The 19,245-nt window shown below is 31.5% G+C and overlaps 1 protein-coding gene and 1 pseudogene across 3 annotated transcripts; both read left to right on the top strand.

The window, feature by feature from the left end:
* Window positions 1–4,660: 4,660 nt before the first annotated feature.
* LOC111879747 (KH domain-containing protein HEN4) lies at window positions 4,661–8,735 on the top strand. Of its 3 annotated transcripts, none has more exons than XM_023876183.3 (8): window positions 4,661–4,818; window positions 5,347–5,978; window positions 6,065–6,460; window positions 6,537–6,794; window positions 7,596–7,838; window positions 7,914–7,999; window positions 8,220–8,312; window positions 8,514–8,735. In XM_023876183.3, exons 2-7 carry the CDS (start codon window positions 5,388–5,390, stop codon window positions 8,281–8,283), a joined length of 1,638 nt encoding a protein of 545 aa, XP_023731951.1. In that variant the 5' UTR covers window positions 4,661–4,818; window positions 5,347–5,387; the 3' UTR covers window positions 8,284–8,312; window positions 8,514–8,735. The 3 variants fall into 3 exon arrangements, with proteins under 3 accessions (XP_023731951.1, XP_023731949.1, XP_023731950.1); XM_023876181.3 differs by having other exon boundaries at window positions 8,511–8,735; XM_023876182.3 differs by having other exon boundaries at window positions 8,405–8,735.
* A 6,569-nt stretch (window positions 8,736–15,304) lies between these two features.
* Window positions 15,305–17,518, top strand: LOC111879741 (RNA-binding KH domain-containing protein RCF3-like; annotated as a pseudogene).
* Window positions 17,519–19,245: the final 1,727 nt, after the last annotated feature.

Below are 19,245 nucleotides of genomic sequence, written 5' to 3'. Positions count from 1 at the left end.
TATTTATAGAAATAGTGAGATTTCTTTTATAAGATAGTAAAGATATATATATATATATATATATATATATATATATATATATATATATATATATAGTAGCTGTCTGCCCGTGCCAAGCGACGGGTGCGAATAATTTTTTCAAAAATTAGTTTCTTTAGACGATTAGTTTCCTTTCAATGGGCGTTTAGGGTTTATGTTGGTTTATGGGCTACAAATTAAGGATTTATAAATTTTCAAAAGGAGCTTAGTTTTCTTCAAGAAACATGTCATACATTGATTGCACGAAAATGCATTGGTAACTCGATGTGTTAAAACGTACATTTGTGTATGATTCAACAAGTAGTAGAACAAGCGATATTTGTGGGCCCCTCGATGATTTAATGATGACACATGTGAGTGCTTGGCCAAGCCAGGACTGATTTGATCTGTTCAATCAGTCAGTCATCATGAATCGGAAATCGAGAAACAACAAATGGACAGAGATAATGATTTATAATCCATGTCTCAGTCCATATGATATATAGAATGGAGGAATATATGATCCCTTATCTAATGGACAAGTCATTGACAAAGGTCAGAAGTTCATCGACAAGGTCAGAGTTCGACAGCGGCTTTTGAGAGCTACGATTGCTGGTTGGTTCCTGAAGTCATACACAATAATAGTTTTAGAGTTATCCAAGTGGGAGATTGTTTGATTAGTATCTAAGTCCATAACTATATTTGGTATGTACTTGACCCGATTGGCATGGTCCATTTGGGTTGCATGGCATCAGAACATTTGGATAGACCGTTTATGAGAAGAAGATATTTGTGACATATTAATATACTATAAGTTCTAAGATATTAATATGAAATCATGCTATTTAATTAGTATTGATGAAGAATTAATTTGGACTTAATTTAGTGATCAAAAGAGACTAATTAAATATATAGGGATTGATTGTGTAAATCATTAATTTTTATATATGTGGGTTTATGATCTATGATTCCTTATGTTGGGTTTAACCCATGTGGTGATCCATGGATACTCCATGGAGGTTAAAACCCATGAAGCATAAGGAATGGGTAAAGTCATGGGTTACATGGTGTAACCCTAATGTGCACACTATATAAAGACCCCATTGGTTGGAGAAATTGGCACTAGTATATAATATGGAGGGCAAGCCAATTTCCAAGTCTTATGTCTTCTTCTCATGGTTATTCCAAGTGTTGATGATGTTGTGTGAACCATTTGAGGTGTCACACTTGAGGCACTAGGCTCTCGAGCTACATGGAGTCAAGCTACATCAACAAGGTATGTATTCTAACTTGTTATATTACCAAAGTATCAAAGATTGTATGCTAGATAGGGTAATACCTTGGAATATTCATATTTACATGTATAATAGAGAAAACATAGATTCAATGTATTTAGGGTTGCATGTACACTTAGTAATGTTAGAATGCTCAAAACCCAACAATCCTGACAAAAACGCTAGTAATAAAAAACTATTTGTTTATATACAAAAGGATTCATACTAACTACGAAACATATTGTATGAAATGTATAGGCTCTTGATGTTGAAGGAATAGACTTGGAAATTGATCTATCAAACCTTGGAACTATGAATACAATGTTTACAACTTTATTCAGGTATATTCTATCAAAACCGTATGGATTTTGTTTTTGATTTTGAATTCATGCTGGATTAAAATAGTCATATATTTGTTTTTTCTTTTCCTTTTTTAAGTAAGCTTAGAGTCCCTATTAAGACAACGATTTCATCTAATGCTCTTGAAGAAGCTTTAAATGGTACAGTTACAGTTAGACCTCTTCCAATTGGAACATTTGTTACTGGAAGGTGTGTATGTTTTGGTGTTACAAATTTTTACTTTTTAGCAACTTTGGTAGCTTATTTAAGTCAAATTCTGGTAGAAAAACAATGTGCTCATTTTTTGGTGTTACAATAAGTGAGGAACAAGTTCAATCTGACATAGTTGTTAGAGTTACTTCAGTTGCACAATGCAAATTTAAGGTACTTGGAACTTTTGAGGTATTTTTTTATGCAAATTGTTTTAGTAGTAGAATATTGATCCTTATGTAAAATCTAACAACATATACATGATGCAGTAAGGATTCAAATTTCTAACTATTTGTATACGTATGTATTTCATTTTAATCTAACTTTTAACATTGCAAATGCGTAGACATTTTATGATATTACATATAGGTTATCCGTGTTTTGTAGAGACATGAATTGAAGCCCTTTCAACTGTATTGCATATTTGTTTTACATATCTGTGTTTACATATTTGTTTTACATATCTAGTGTGAATAGACTAGAATTTGTAATTTACATATGATGTCATATGTAAATGTGATTCATATGTGAATCGCATATGATTCATATGTTAATCACATGTAAATCACATATGTATTTTTATGAGTGTTTTTGCATCAATAATTTTTTTTTTCATTTTCTTGTAAATTTGGAAGAAATTATGGTGAATGTTGAAGAAGTGAAAAATTATAAATTGAAGAAAATATGGAAATATTGATATGAAGACATGAAAACGCTTTGAAATTTTGTAGAATTTTTTTTATATTTTATTTTGTATTGAATAAAATACTTATTCTATTGTGCTTATAGATTAGTAAATAAAAAGAGTTTTCTTATGATTTCCTTACAAATAATATAGTATATGAAATATACATAAATATACATTTGTAAAAATATGCATATATGTGCCTAAAATGTTGCTTTTTTTTTTTTTTGTTAAAAAATTATAGTATTTTTTAAATATTCCATTTTTTTTTAATTTTGATTGATTTTTAAATGCAGTTAAAAATGTAGTTTTTTTTATTATACATATGTTTTTTTATTTTTTTTTTTCAAAAATACAAGTTTTCTATAAAAAAATTAAAAAAATTCGCAATTAAAAAAAACAAAAATCGAAATATACTATTTTTAAAAAACTCCAAAATTTTGATTTATTATGTAAATTTTTAGACATTTCTATTAATATTTCCAATAACACAAAAAATTAAACATTAAATGAGATTGGTAAGATGACGATCATGCCCTTAATGAATTAATTTTGATCTAACACTCCACCTTTTATTCTCGGGTTCTCATGAAACTATGAGTTTCAACGGATCTCACTCCTCTCTCTTTCTCTTTCTTTCTCTCTCTCTCTCTCTCTCTCTCTCTATATATATATATATATATATATATATATATATATATGAGAAAGTGAATATACAAAGATATATAAACATAGGTACTTCAAACCACGATACTACGTCGTTTTTGTATCATATATACATTATAATCATCCACGATTCTTATAATTCAATTCTTAACTTGATTTACTTCCATTTTTTTTTTTAATTTCAGCATGATCTTCCTCTTACATAATTTTCATTAAGTTATTTTTTGTCCACATATTACCATTAAGCTTGCTTGAACTGTTCACATTACATCCTTATGATCGGTTAGTGTAGGTTTTATCTGGTCATAAGGATGTAATGTGAACTGTCCAAACAAGTTCAATGGTAATATATGGACAAAAAACATAAGGGACCAAATGTAACAAAACCTAAAGTATGTTACCCTTATAAGTCATTAACCCTTTCTACAATAGTTTATCCACATCACTAGAGAAATGGTTTGATATTTGTAGGATTGGTCTCATTATTTGATGAGTCTGCATGGTATTAGGTAGTTAGAACTAGGATGAGCAACTAGTCCGAACCAGACCGAACCCGGTTTGGAACCGTAATCGGTTTAAACTAATAATGAGAACCAATAACCGGACCGGTTAGACTCTACCGACTTTGGTGTCGGTGCTACTTTTCGGTTAAATACTTTTTTTTTGAAAGAGCTAGTTTTCGGTTAAATACTTGGCTTGAAGCTAAATGATTACAATAATACCAGATCAACCAACAAAACTTAACCCAATATATAAAGAAATAAGGTGTTTATATAGTCTAAAATGAAGTACAAAAGTAACTTCAGTGCTGAAATAACATAAATTTAGCTTTGATACCCTATGTTTTGGGAGCCTTAACTTAATCAACATGCAGCCAAATAATATGTTTATATAATCTAAAATGAAGTACACACACAAACCTCTGTGCTGAAAAAAATTAGGACATTTCGACTTCAAACGAATGAGTTATAACATTTTAAAAAGATAGAAGATTGAGTAGGTCTGAGCTCAAATTGAAACACCTCTCATACGGGCTAGTTGAAAACGGTTCAATGGCAATATAGAAGAAGACCAGGGTCATAAGGATGTAATGCCAACCCTGTAGACCAGAGCTACAGGGTCATAAGGATGTAATCCAAATAAGTTCATAAATATGTAATGTGAACAATCCAAAAAAAGTTCAATGCTAATATGTGGACAAAAAAAAATGAAGAGACTAAATGTGAACAAAACCTAAACTATGTTATCTATACCAACCGGTCATAAGTATGTAACATGAATAGTCTAAACAAATTCAATGATAATATGTGAACAAAAAATAACTTTAAGGACTAAACATGAACACAATCTAAACTATGTTACCCATCTACGTCATTTATCCTTGCTTTTAATTTTGATTGTTGTAAATTGTAATAAACCATGTGGGTCTCTATGTAATAAGTAGAAGATTTGAGGGGGCTGATTGTAATTGGGATATGTTTGCTTTTCACTGTGTAGTGCTGCTGAATTGACGATTTTGGGGCAAAAATCTAAATCAAAAACCCTAGATTCCAAAATCGCAAGCGCTTCTCGACACTCCATACTTGGTATCGATTTCGACCTCGCAGAACACTGAATCCCATCAAGGTACTATATCTGAATTTACGTAATAATTTTCGTCAAATCTGTTTTTTCTCTTTTACATTTGATCACGACATGCAATCTAGATCGATATAATTAGGCTTGATAGGTTCTCGACATTCTTGTTACATGTATGGTTTTAGTTTTTATAATGTTAGTACTCGAATTTGGTTTCCTTACGACTTCACTTTTACGAAGTTACGAATGTTGATAGAAATCGAAGTATCTTCTTGGATTATAGTTATATGGTTATCCATTTTGTTTTCCTTATAACATGCATACAGCATTGTAGAATATAGACACATAAAATTTGATATTGATTTTCTTACAGTTATTCCGATTTCCGTCTCATAGCATCTTAAGTAGAATACACGAAAAAACTTAGTGTTGATTATTAAACTTTGCTCACAGCGATTTTCTCAATGTCACATATCATGAATGATTTAGCTTTGAATTGGAATTGCTATGCTGTAGTCTCTGCCTTCATTTTCAATTTTTCATGCGCTGATTTTCTCACTGTTTGCAATTTACAAGTCGACACATTCCATTAGAAGAGAAACCCTTTCTTGCATCATATGGCTGGACCAAGAAACAGCCATGGAAAGCGTTCCAGCTCTCACTCTGACCACAACGATAATGGAAGAAGTAAAAGACGCAACAATGGTGATGATAGAGGAAAGATCTCAATCAATTCAGACGATACTGTATACAGATACTTATGCCCTAGTAACAAAATCGGAAGCATAATGGGAAGAGGAGGTGATATCATCAAGCAATTAAGATCCGAAACTAATTCAAAAATCAGAATTGGTGAGACAGTTTCAGGGTGTGAAGAACGTGTTATTACTATCTACAGCACAAATGATGAAACAAACAAATTTGATGAAACTGAAACCGAAACTGATCAACGAGTTTGTCCATCACAAGATGCCCTTTTCAAAGTACATGACAGAGTAGTAGCTGATGAAGTGGGGCCCAATGAGGTTGCTGACATGGCACCACAAGTTACAGCTCGCCTCCTTGTCCCATCTGATCAAATCGGATGTGTTATTGGGAAAGGTGGACAAGTAGTTCAAACTATAAGGACAGAAACCAGTGCTCAGATTCGTATTATGAAGGATAATCATTTGCCTACTTGTGCATTAACCAATGATGAACTCATACAAGTAAGCTTACATTACATTTCTTCTTATGTCATGTTTAACAGTTTAAGATTACATGTCATTGACTCATTTGTTGTGATTTGATTCAGATATCTGGTGAAGCTTCTGTTGTAAGAAAAGCATTATTTCAAATAGCATCACGTCTTCATGACAACCCATCAAGATCTCAACAACACTTACTTGCTTCCTCCACTATGTATCCTTCTGTTATGGGAACGCCAGGTGGCGCTCCAATTATGGGGTTAACTCCACTTCTTGGTGGATATAAAAGTGAAAATGGAACCCTTTATCCAGCTTCAAGGCGTGAATCATCTTCAAAAGAGTTTTCTCTTCGTTTGATTTGTCCTTCTGCAAATATTGGTGGTGTAATTGGAAAAGGGGGTGCTATAATCAATCAAATTAGGCAAGATTCTGGAGCAAGTGTTAAAGTTGATAGCTCTACAACTGATGCTGAAGATTGCATAATATCTATTTCTGCAAAGGAGGTAAAACTAAAAGTGAATCTTTATAAAGTATGAATCTTTTTCTGATTTCTGATGATGATTCTTTAATAATGTGCAGATATTTGAAGACAGTTTTTCTCCAACTATTGATGCAGCAATACGTCTACAATCAAGGTGTAGTGAGAGAGTTGAAAGAGATTCAGGTCTTCTTTCATTTACAACAAGATTACTTGTTCAATCTTCTCACATTGGATCTATAATTGGGAAAGGAGGATCGATAATTTCTGAAATGAGAAGAATCACTCAAGCTAATATTCGTATACTTTCAAAAGAAAACCTTCCAAAAGTGGCTAAACATGATGATGAAATGGTTCAGGTAAGTATTATCTTCTATATTTAATTAAAATATCAGGAAATAACAACGTAATTTTTACTCTTTTTTCCACTTTATTATTTATCCACAATTTTGATATAACAATAAACCTACATCTTTTACTGATAATAGAAATATACTTATATTTTCTTTAGGGTTAATCTCATAAAAGAATTCATATTTTGTGTTTTTATTGTGGATTAAACCTCATCTTTATTTTTTTTAACTGAAAAAGACCTTGTATTTTTTCATTTTTTCTGAAAAAACCCTCGACTTTCTCTTTTTTTTTTTTTTTTTCCCAAAAAAAACCCTCAACCTTATAACTGTTTCCAAATAAACCCTTATTTTTTTTAGTTTTTCTCGAAAAAACCCTCACATTTTACAAGTTTTTTTTTTTGGAAAAAAATGACTAAAAGGGCCAGATCAGAAAAAATGAAAAAGTGCAAGGTCTTTTTCAAGAAAATAAATAAAGTTGAGGTTTAATCTGGAAAAAAACACAAAATATAAGGTCTTTTATGAGATTAACCCTTTTCTTTACGCATAAAATAGGAAAACATACATGCATTTCAATACCAATAATATCAATCTACTTCTTCTTCTTCTACTCTAATAAATAAAGATCATTTTTGCCACATGTCACATTCTCCTTCATTTTGCCACATGTCATTTTGTGGTTATTTTAAATTAATTTGTATTCCACGTGTCATTTTCTAGGATTTTTTATTTTTTATTTTATATTAAATTCCACATGCCATTAGTTTCCTTTGTTTATTCATCAAAATTATTTGTTTATATTTTGATAAGATTTGTGGAGATGTTGATGATGTGAAGGATGCACTTGTACAAGTGGCATCAAGATTGAGGGCAAATCTTTTTGATAGAGAAGGGGTATTTTCGTCTTTTGTTCAAGTTCTTCCGTATCTTCCTATAGCATCTCCTGAAGTTTCAAGATATGAAAGTAGAGATTCCAAAGGTCATGGACACAGATATGGTGATTCATATGACTTCCCACCTCATGATGGATATGGAAGCTATGCTCCCTCACATGTATTAAACCCTAAACCCTAAAAAGATGGATTATGATTAATTTCTATTTATATATTTATATATTTAATTTGGTAGGGACGAAGTGGTGGGCCCGGTGATGGTTATGGATCATCTTATGGCGGTAGTAGTTATTCTCCAAGACGTAGTGGTGGTGGTTCTCGGTAAGTAAATTCTTTGTAAAATGACAATCCTGCCCTCCGAAGTTTCTATTTGTCAAGACTTAAGATGGATTAGGGATTATGTCATTACTCATTACTAATTATGATGATGATGATAGCAACAAAGTCAATATATGAATGAAAGGGTGGAGGGCAAAATAGTCATTTTACAAGGGCTTAAGATGGTGACCAAAAATGAAATTTTTTTTTTGGGTGGTGGCAGGAGGTTATCTAGGCATGATAAAAGCCCTACGGGTGGCTTCAGGCGGAGAGGGTACGGTTATTAAAGTCTGTTTGGTGGACCCCACAGGTGAAGGTGAGTTTTTATTCTTTTATATCTCTCAAAATTAAAATAAATAAATAAATAAATAAAAAGGGTATTATTTCATTTTATTCAATGATGTTAAGATGTAGGAAGTTGATAGGCGCCTACTCTACTTACCCAGAAAAGTAACTCTTGAAAACCATTAACCATTAACCTTGTTTCCTTTACATATATGCTTTACTAAACCAGAAGACCAACCCAAGCCAAGCCAAGCCAAGCCAAGACAAGCCGAGCCGAGCCTGAGCCTGAGCCGCAGTCTATACGGAAACCCACCTTATTATGGCTTTGCTTTCAGAACCTTTAATCAAAGATTAGCTTGTTTTGCTAGTTTCTTTACCAATCTTCCAAACAACCTAACCTTGTTCAATGGCATGTTACTTCCATTCCAATCTCTCTCTTGAAGTATTTTCTAAATTTGTCTCTACATTTATATTTCTTTATTTTTATTATGCATGTAATTTATTTTTTTTGGATGGGACTAAAAGTTGCAATTTTTGTCTCTATCACTCCAATGCATGACAGACAGTCATGTTATGTCATAACAAATCAGGTTTTAATGAGGGAGAAATCTTTATTAAATTCACAAGTTCTCGAGGCTTTTGATGCTTTTAAAAAAAATTAATTTTGCAAATGATCATTGCTACTTGATCAACGACAATTCGAAGTGAAGGATTTTAGTGCTACATTTTACTGTTTTTTCTTTGTCTTCCTAATATATGTTGTTTAGTTTATAGGTGGATATTGACATTGTATAACGAATACAAGTAAATATATTTAAGGTTTCATTTATAAATGTTGTTTTACATGTAGTTTTAAAATTTGAAATGTAATGTAAATGAATTATTGAACTTAAAATATAAATCGATAAAAACGCTAACCAGCTTTTATGTAGTTTAATTATAAACATTTAGACCACACTTCAACAATCAACTAGAATCACCAAAGGGCTCGTGCTTGGAATTAAAAGCTGTAGACAGCTCTTCTAAAGACGACGATATTTTTGCAAAATATTTCAATTCCAATAGAAATAGAGGTATATATATTTTGGAAAAGTATTTGGAGATCTTTCAGTGGTAAAATACTTACTTTATTAGTTGTGAAATCGCTTTTTCCGAAAGAATATATATATATATATATATATATATATATATATATATATATATATATATATATATATATATATATATATATATATATATATATATATATATATATATATATATATATATATATATATATATATGTTTTTAAAAGTTGTAACAGCAATTTGCAAATCATGATATTATTATTATCTTTTTTAGAATAAATTATTGAAATATTTATGTGGTTTGTAAAAATTTCACATTTTATCTTTATCTTTTGTTTTGCATGTTGGGCATCCCAACATTTGTTTTTTCTACGTGCTTGCTTGGTTCTGTGTCTATTAGCCGTTAGCCCCCTTAGTCAAAACACTCCACGTGCCTTGCACACCAGGGGCAATTTTGTCTTTTTAATAAAAAAATCTTATAAGAATGTTAATATACATATACGTACGATAAAAAACAAAACCAAGGTGGTTCTCGTTCTCTTCACTGCAACTTCTAGAAAGGAAATAAAATAACAATTACTTGCAACAACCCCTACCAAAACCAAATAATATTAGTGCTATCATGTTCAATTAACAAAAGAAAGTTAAAAATAAACAATAAACAAGTTCAAGTACATTCTATCTATCTAATATAAAGGAAAAGTTTGAATTGCTATTTAAGTTCATGTCATCACCTAAACAACTTAAAAACCAAGTGCATGAATTGATATTCTCATATTCTACCATCAAGAACCTAAACAAGTTTAATCATTTAGTCAATTAGATACATGTAAAATTTAGTAACAAAATGAAATAATCCTTACCACTGTAGGATCATTCCACTTCGATCTTGAAAGTTCTTGTTTCAAGATAATCTCTTTTACCGACTAGAAAATCTTTCTTCAGTTGTCCAAGGCATGATAGATTCTTTTGAAAGTTCTTGTTTCAGAAACATGATTTGATTCACTTTCCACTTCGATCTTGATTGTGGTGTAAGGGTTACGAGTTTGAAGTTCGAAAACATACTCTCTAAGGCCATCCACAATGAGAGTTGTATAAGGGTTTAATGGAGTAAATGTGAATATAATATAGAGGAGAGAGAGTGTGGAGTTGAATGACCATTGAACGGTTGAATGAAGTTGTAATTGAAAATTTATTAATTTTTTAAGAATTAAAGTGAATGTAGTTGTAATTGAAAATTTATTAATTTTTTAAGAATTAAAGTGAATGTGTATATTCTCTTTCCTAGTTGGCAATCCATACAATTCTCCATGGGTTTAATTCATTGGAGATGGCCTAAGTATAGTATATTGGCTTGCATAATATCATCATATCCCTTGACATGCTTCATGGCCTTGTTTTGGCCCTAAAATCTTTCATCTTTGAAGGGTCTACTTTGATATTCACATTGGAGTTGTTCATGTAAAACTCTTGCAGACACATTGGGGTTACTTTCAACTTGTTGCGCAATTTACTTAGACTAAAAATGTCGAAACCTTTTATGTACAAGCCTTCATAGTCATAGTTTGTGTAACGCTCTCGAATTCCGGCTAGGCATTTAAGGATTATAAATTATAAATATTCGTTTTATTGAACAATTAATCCTCGAATAAGATAATCATAAATAAATAAAAATCCTTCATACATGATAAGAGTTATGTAAATGATATTTATATATTATGTACATGTTTTACGGACAAATATTATGAGCTTATAATATTTGTATAAAACATTATTACAAATTTAATTAATTACGTTAAATAAACGTCAAAAAATAAAAGATTATTTAGGATAAATAGTTTTGACGAAAGTTGTAGTAGTCGTGATGACGATCTCATAGATATAAAGAATGCCTAAATTTGACTTCACATGAAGAAGTTATGATTTTTCTAAGTTTCGAGTTCAACCCTATGCATTAATTTGTGCCGTAAAAAGTGAGATGGAGATCTGTTGCTTTTGAGCCAAAACAATGTAAAGAAGAATCGAAGTACTTGTAAATATGAATTCGTCAATATATAGAAAGTTGAGAATGAAGTTCAAATGAAGAAATTACGAATTTTGCAAGAGTTTTTAACAGTGTAAGCCTATATAAAATATAAGATAAAAATAAAATGAGAATTAGCTGTTGAGATCTAAATGAATGTTGTAGTAATCGTCAATACAAAACCGGGGATATAAACAATTTTGAAAACAAATCTCCTATGTGAGAGCTATGATTTTTTGAAAATTGTAAACAATACATGCGTATGATGACGTGGCCCAACAAGAAAGAGCCACGTGGCAAAGGCGACAACCCCTTCTTTCAACCGACCAAACGATGTGGGCCATCGAGAATACGACACGTGACACCATAAGAGTTGAGCACGAGGGCACGACACGCAACACACTTTCTGCTCAGGTGCCACCCTATAAATAACAAGCCTCATTTCACTTCTTTCTTGCTTATTTCGTGTTTCTCTCTCTAAAAATCTGACTTTTTGGAGTCTCTAAGTGTTTGCAACGAGACTTTGCGGCGATAGAAAACCCGATTGAAATAAGTGTTCGGTGTCGAAGTTTTGCCTGCGACTTTCCGAAATATTGTTAGAAAACTCTATAAGTTAAGCTGCATATACTGCGCTTTAAGTGTAACTTATATTTATATTCATAGTCGTTATTATGAATTTATAAATAAGATTTATCAGTGATTCCAAGCCAAAATACTTATTGATCTACTTAGAGAGTGATGTCTAGGCTAAATCTAGTGAGGTATTTAAAGTGGATTTTTCAAACAATATACTCTGTATTCTAAATAGATCCTATATGTGATATGATCTTACCTGGTTATTCTTTATTTGATAGAACTTGAAGTATTCATTGAGATTATGGAGGAATCTGGAAATAGATAATATAACCTTATAAATACGAACGAATACTGAGACGTAGTAATATTCGTATTTAGGTTGTTCAAAAGGGATAAGCTGAAGTATTAGCCAACGAGCTAGCTTTCTCGTGGATCTTCCGCTTCAATCAAGTGAGTGCATAGTTACTTTCATGAACATGATTTTAATACAAAAATTTACTAAAAATATTAAATATTTGTTGAAAGTTATATGTGAATTAAATGCTTATTATCTACAATATGTGTTAAATATATATTTGATGACATATATTGTACGAACTAGATATGGTTATATATGTGTATATGATATTATTACATGATAGATGTATTATTACTGAAAAGATTAATGTATATTAAATACCTATGCCCCGTGTTAAATATATGCACTAAATTAGGATATTGCTATCTAAACATAGTTGGTATTGGAAGTTGATTATAGGGATTGTAGTCTAGTCTAGTTTTTAAACTTGAGACATATAATGGATGTTTAGATCCAATTAAGTTGGATAATAGTATAGTTGTATATTGTATTGCGATAGTATGGCATAAACAAAAAAATGGTTTTGGATGTTGATTACTAGCATTATAGTGTTGCCTAGTACCAAACTTAACCAATCTCCGTGTACCGTTTTGACGTGATTAATTTTAACTATGTAGTTGATTTTTCTCTTTATAAAATCTATAACTCTCTTCTTCGGAGTCGACTTTTTACAAATCTTATATCCTTGAGATCAAGTTAATAAGTACTATCCAAGTATGTTAACTGAATCGAAAAACGTCACAACTTTTTGATCTCTAATTTTTAGAGCATAATGGATGATTTTTAGCAAAAAATGTAACAACATATCTGATTCTTATTATCTTAAAAATTGAATATTACAATGCTTTCTATTACATTTATTTTCCTATTATTTCCTAACGGTGACTAGTGACGGATTTTTCAGGATTGTCATAAATTCTATGATGGAAACCTCCATCTCTAAGGAAGATATGGTTTCTTAATATGTTATTTATTTTCTCCTGATTTAAATAAGATATTCGGTTTGTTAAGCTTCACTAAGCTGATTTCTCTTTTGTTTATATGTGTTTATATGATGAAAGGGAGTCGTTAGTTTGAAACCAGTGTGCAATTGGTGTTCTTTCAATGTTTTTTCTAAAATTTTGGATTTCTAAGTTATGTATTGTAAACCGATGCTGTATCTGTCAAAGTTGTTACTTTAGGGATTTGATTTTGCGTATTATTTCTTCTACTAAAATGGAGATAGTCAAGCATACCAATTATATACAAAATATGATGTAATGTGTATGGAATTGAATCTAATGAACCGTGAATTATTAATCAATTTGAAGAAATATCGTCTAGTATGAGTTGAGTCTGATAAACCTGAAATGATAATTTATGCCCGATATGCTTGGTGTTTCAACCGGATTTAATGGAGAAGAGAATGACATTGTTACACTTTGGTCCCAAAATATCATAAATGTGAAAGTTTTATCGTGTAATTTAAACAACGGGTAAGGTACCAACTACAAAAGAAATTTAAACCATATGGACTATTCGTGTAATTAAGAATAACTTCTTAACAGAAGAATGGTTAAAAGCTAACGATAATGACTTAATTGATATGTACATTAAAAATCAGATGATCTATCTTGCAAAAAAAATGGTCAAATTAGACAAAACACTTAAGTTCATTTTCTATAAATATATTACTACAATATAACCAAATAGTTATTACATTTTATAATAACCTAGTCGTATATAATAAACTAATGAATAAACATGAAACATGAAAGACTAAAAGCAACAGACCAAACTTTGACAGTATTTTGGTGTAAATCAAATTTGGTGTTATACCGAAGCTTCGACATTATTTTGGCGTAAATCAAATTTGGAGCTTTGACATTATTTTGGTGTAAATCAAATTTGGTGTTATAATGTATTATTTTATCTGAACCGATTCAAACCGAACGTTTGATTTGGTCGGACCGAGAACAGGGGGTGATAGCCGTTCAAAAATCGGGTTGAACAGGTGTGATAGAACCGATTTATTGGATTTGGATAGTTGGATTTTAGTTTACCAGTTAAATTAACTGTCCATTTTCAAGGCAAATTGAACATCTCGATTGAACATATTAGTCTGAATTTACACAACTTGTAGGCAGACGCGTCCACTGCCAGATGTAAGAAAATTCTTAGTTTTTTTATATATATGTACGTAGGAAAAGGAAAAATATAACAAAATTATAGAAACTGGGTTAAACCGGTGGTTGAACCTAACGAACCCAAAACCGAATCATCATACCAGTTCAATTAAAAAACTCATTTTTAAAACATTGCTTTTTACTCATTTCCACTACCGTAGTGCTTCAATTGACGAGGCTGGAGCAAAAATCTAATGTATTGCTCCAAAGTTTTATTTAAGGAGGGAAAAGAAAAGGAAAGAAAAGAAAAGAGAGCGTTAGAAGATAGAGAAATGAAAATAAAGAAAATTTATACTAATCTCCTGGATAAGAAAAAAGTAAGAGAAATGATAGGAAAATCGTTCATTTTTTTCTCTAGTTTTATTTCTTTTGAGCGTAAATAAAAGATCCCTTATAATTCCAATTTCCAAAATCGCAAGCGTTCCTTGTCCCTGTCTCCCATAAACGAAGAAGAAGCCAAGGTATATATCCGAATTTTCATAATAACTTTCGTCACATCTGTTATTTCTCTTTTACGATTGTTCACGACATGCAATCCAGATCCATAATTATATGCTTAATCGGTTTTCGACATTGTTGTTACTTGTATGGTTTTAGTTTTTGTAATGTAATTACTCGAATTTGGTTACATTACGAATTCACTTTTATTGATCGAAATCGAAGCGTCTTCTCAGATTGTAGTAATATGGTCATTCATTCTCTTTCCTGAAATGCATGCATACAACATTAAATATATACAAAGAAAATTTCGTATTGATTTTCTTACAGTAAATTAATTTAGTTTCGAAATGGAATTGTGCCTTCATTTTCATGTGCTGATTTTCTCACAGTTTCCAAATTACAAACCGACACATTCCATTAAAAAGAAAAAGAAACCCTTTTTTGCGTCATATGGAGGGATCAAGAAACAGCCATGGAAAGCGTTCCAATTCTCATTCTAACCACAACGATAATGGAAGAACCAAACGAGGAAACATTGGTGACGAAAGTGGAAAGAACTTAATCAATTCAGATTATACTGTATTCTGATACTTATGCCCTGCTGAGAAACTTATGAGCATAATAGGAGGATGTTGTAAGATTCTCATAAAATTAGAATCCGAAACTAATTCAACAATCGATTTTACTGATAAAGTGTTTGGATGTGGAGAACGTTTTATTACTATCTACAACACAAATGATGAAACAAACGACTTTGATGGAATAGAAACTGATCAACGAGTTTGTCCATCACAAGATGCCCTTTTCAAAGTACATGACATAGTAGTAGATGATGAAGTAGGGCCCGATGAGGTTGATGACATGACACCACAAGTTACAACTCGTCTCCTTGTCTCATCTGATCAAATCGGATGTGTTATTGGAAAAGGTGGAGAAATTCTTCAAACTATAAGGACCAAAACCGGTGCTCAGATTCTTATTATGAATGATAATCATTTGCCTACGTGTGCATTAAGCAATGATGAACTCATACAAGTAAGCTTACATTTCTTGTTATGTCATGTTTAACAGTTTAAGATTATGTGTCATTGAATCATTTGTTGTGATTGGATTCGGATATCTGGTGAAGCATCTGTTGTAAGAAAAGCATTATTTCAAATAGCATCACGTCGCCATGAGAACCCATCAAAATCTCAACATTTACGTGCTCCCTTCATTTACCCTCCTATTATGGAAACGCCAGGTGGCGCACAAATTATGGGATCAACTCCACCTGTTAATGCGAAGGGTGAATCATTTTCAAAAGATTTTTCTCTTCTTTTGATTTGTCCTTCTTAAAGTGTTGGTTTTGTAAGTGGCATAGATCGTGGATTAATCAACGATATTAGTCAAAAATATGGAGCAAGTGTGAAAGTTAACCCCCCAACAAATTGGGGTGAAGATTGCATAGTATCTATCTATCACTGCGGAGGAGGTAATTTTTTTTTATTTTTTCCTTTTGCCACGTCACATTTCCAGTTAACTTTTATCTAACAATTACCTATTATTACAAACTTTCTCTAATCATAAACTTTTTTTCATCTTCATCCACATGAAATGTTCTATAAATCCCTCTCATCTAATTTATCATTGTTAAAGTATGAATCTTTTTCTCATGATGATTCTTTTATGTACATATCTCTAATCACATATATTCTCCAACTATTGAAGCAACAATATGTCTACAAATGAGGAGTAATTTGAGGGATAAAAGTGACCTCTATTCAGGTTTTATTTCATATACCACTCAATTACTTGTTCCCTCTTCTCATGTTGCCTCTATAATTGGGAAAGAAGGCTCCATAATTTCTGAAATTAGTAGAGTCACTCATGCCGATATTCAAATACTTTCAAAAGAGTACCTTCCAAAAGTGGCCAAACACTATCATGATGAAATGGTGTAGGTATATATCTCTATATTTAATTAAAATATCAGCAAATTGCATGAAATAACACATTATATTTTATCCATAATAGCAAGAAACTTACGTTTAAATAACCATAATAGATATACACTTGCATGTTTTACTGATAATAGCAATATGTAGCTCATAATACCAACATTCTTGCATTATCTTTACACAAACAATGTAACTTTCATTTCATTACCAATAATAGCAATATGTAACAAACAAAGTACAATGTCCATATTTGTAGCAAAATGTAAGTACATTGCTATTGTAGATAAAGAAACCTAAGTACAATTTCTATTATCACTAAATAAATGTAAGTAGGTTACAATTATGAGTAAAAAGTAAAACTACATTGTAAAATATTCATATATAGAGAATTAGATAGAGATGGAGCATACCATGATGAGTGTTGACCCTTTTTTGTTAATTTTTCTTCTATAAGATTTGTGGAAGATATGCCTGTGTGTTGAATGCATTTCGACACGTGGCATCAATATTGAGGGAAAAAGTTTTTGATAGAGAATGGGAAAATTTAGCTTTTGGTCAGGCTTTTAAGTATATATTAGCACCTGAAGTTTCAAAGTATGAAAGTGGAGATTCGAAAGGGAATGGACATTCTTATTCTAGCAGATATGGAACCTATGGTGGTTCGTAGGTACTTAACCCTAAAATTTAAACAATAAACATTCAAAAAATTAAGTCCTGTATGATTTTTGTTTGGTTAAAGTGTTTTATGCACAATGTATTTTTCTTTTCATAGATCGCTTGAATAAGACTAAATGACCATGTCACACCCCAAAACCAAGAACAGCGGAAACATTCTGGGGCGGAGGACGTCATGTACATTATCACAACAATGAAAAGTAGTAAACAAGAAACAAAATCATCCATTGCATTAATAATATAATTTTAATACAAGTGTTCTGTCAAATTATAATAGACACTAAAGTATAATCAAAATGAAAGATGAGTCTTGAACGAGCTTCATCTTCTCTAAACCTTGCATCGGTACCTGTCTACTGTTGATCTGAGGATACAAGTTATTTTGAAAGAGAGTATCAGCTTTAAAGCCGATGAGATCATAAGTATTAATGTGTCTTAATTTGTATGTAAGTATTTGTTTGACATTTAATGAAAGACTTGAAAATGTTTTGAAAGAAAGTTTGTGTAAGTATGAAAATGTTTGTAAAACAACTGTAAACGTTTGAAAAACCCTAGAAATCCCTATAATTCCTACTATATTAAAAGGGAGTCTTCTACCAAGACCCAACTGTTCTAAATGTAGTCTTCTACCAAGACTTAACTGTTTTATATGTTCGTTTCTTGTAAAAGTGAGTAATTTTCCCAAGTGTAACTATCATTAACAAAATATAGTTTGTACATTAATGTTTAAGTGAAATGATCACTAAATATATGTAAAGGGTGAATTAATGTAGTACTGTAGTGTTGTATTATAGGAACTACTGCTGTACTAACTGCCTTAAACCAGATTTATATTAAGGTATTATGTGATTAATTGTACCATACTATCGACTAAGTAACACGACAAATGTAGGTCGTAAAAAGGTATGACGTTTGGCACCCGCAGACCTGCAGGTCCGGCTGTAGCTAGCAGCAAGGTGTAGGATAGTCAATCCAGTATAGATCTATACGCAAACTCACGTTCTCCTTCCAAGAGACTCTGGCTACAACTCGGGCCATGACATTGAAGGCATGCTCCGATACAGTGGATCACAATTATGTTAACGTATTCATGTATATGTAATGTATTGTTAATCGTTCTACGTGTGCTAGCTGTAATGTGTGTTCTCTCTCTGTCTAGCAGGTATAGCAATGTACTGTAATGTTCTACGTGTGCTAGCTATAATGTGTGTTCTCTCTCTATCTAGCATATATAGTAATGTACTGTGTGTACTAGCTGTAATGTATGTTCTCTCTATCTAGCAAGTATTGACTCATGAATGAACTGACTCATTGTATGATATCGCGTTCTAGTAATAGTTCTAGTATCTTCCTAAACTACCCATATGGTAGCTTACTAGTAATTTAACTGGTACGTATGAACATGGATGTATACCCTTGCTACCCAAGGGCATTGGATGAACTGGAAGTACCTTTATGACTATATATGTACATATGATATATAACTAATATTTAAACAACCTTCGGACGGATACCCGATGTCCCACCATACCACATCTCAAGCGCGAAAAGGAAATAGGGTGGATAGCCTTCCTAAGTCTTTTAAACATTTCTTATATAACTATACATATATAGGCATGCAATTAATAATATAAAAGCATAAAATAAGTTTTATTATATAAGAAAAGAGTGACTTGATGTCAATCTATAAAACGGTTTGAAAGCATGGGTTTGATAAAA

The sequence above is a fragment of the Lactuca sativa genome, chromosome 3, assembly GCF_002870075.4.
Source record: "Lactuca sativa cultivar Salinas chromosome 3, Lsat_Salinas_v11, whole genome shotgun sequence".
NCBI lineage: Eukaryota > Viridiplantae > Streptophyta > Magnoliopsida > Asterales > Asteraceae > Lactuca > Lactuca sativa.
The sequence above is the reverse complement of the archived record's forward strand: the minus strand, read 5'-3'. Positions and strand labels throughout refer to the sequence as shown.

Coding starts and splice junctions, on each gene's coding strand:
- LOC111879747 (XM_023876183.3), top strand. CDS start 5,388: ATGGCTGGACCAAGAAACAGCCATGGAAAGCGTTCCAGCTCTCACTCT. Junction 5,979..6,064: donor CCAATGATGAACTCATACAA/GTAAGCTTACAT, acceptor GATTTGATTCAG/ATATCTGGTGAAGCTTCTGT. Junction 8,000..8,219: donor CGTAGTGGTGGTGGTTCTCG/GTAAGTAAATTC, acceptor GGGTGGTGGCAG/GAGGTTATCTAGGCATGATA.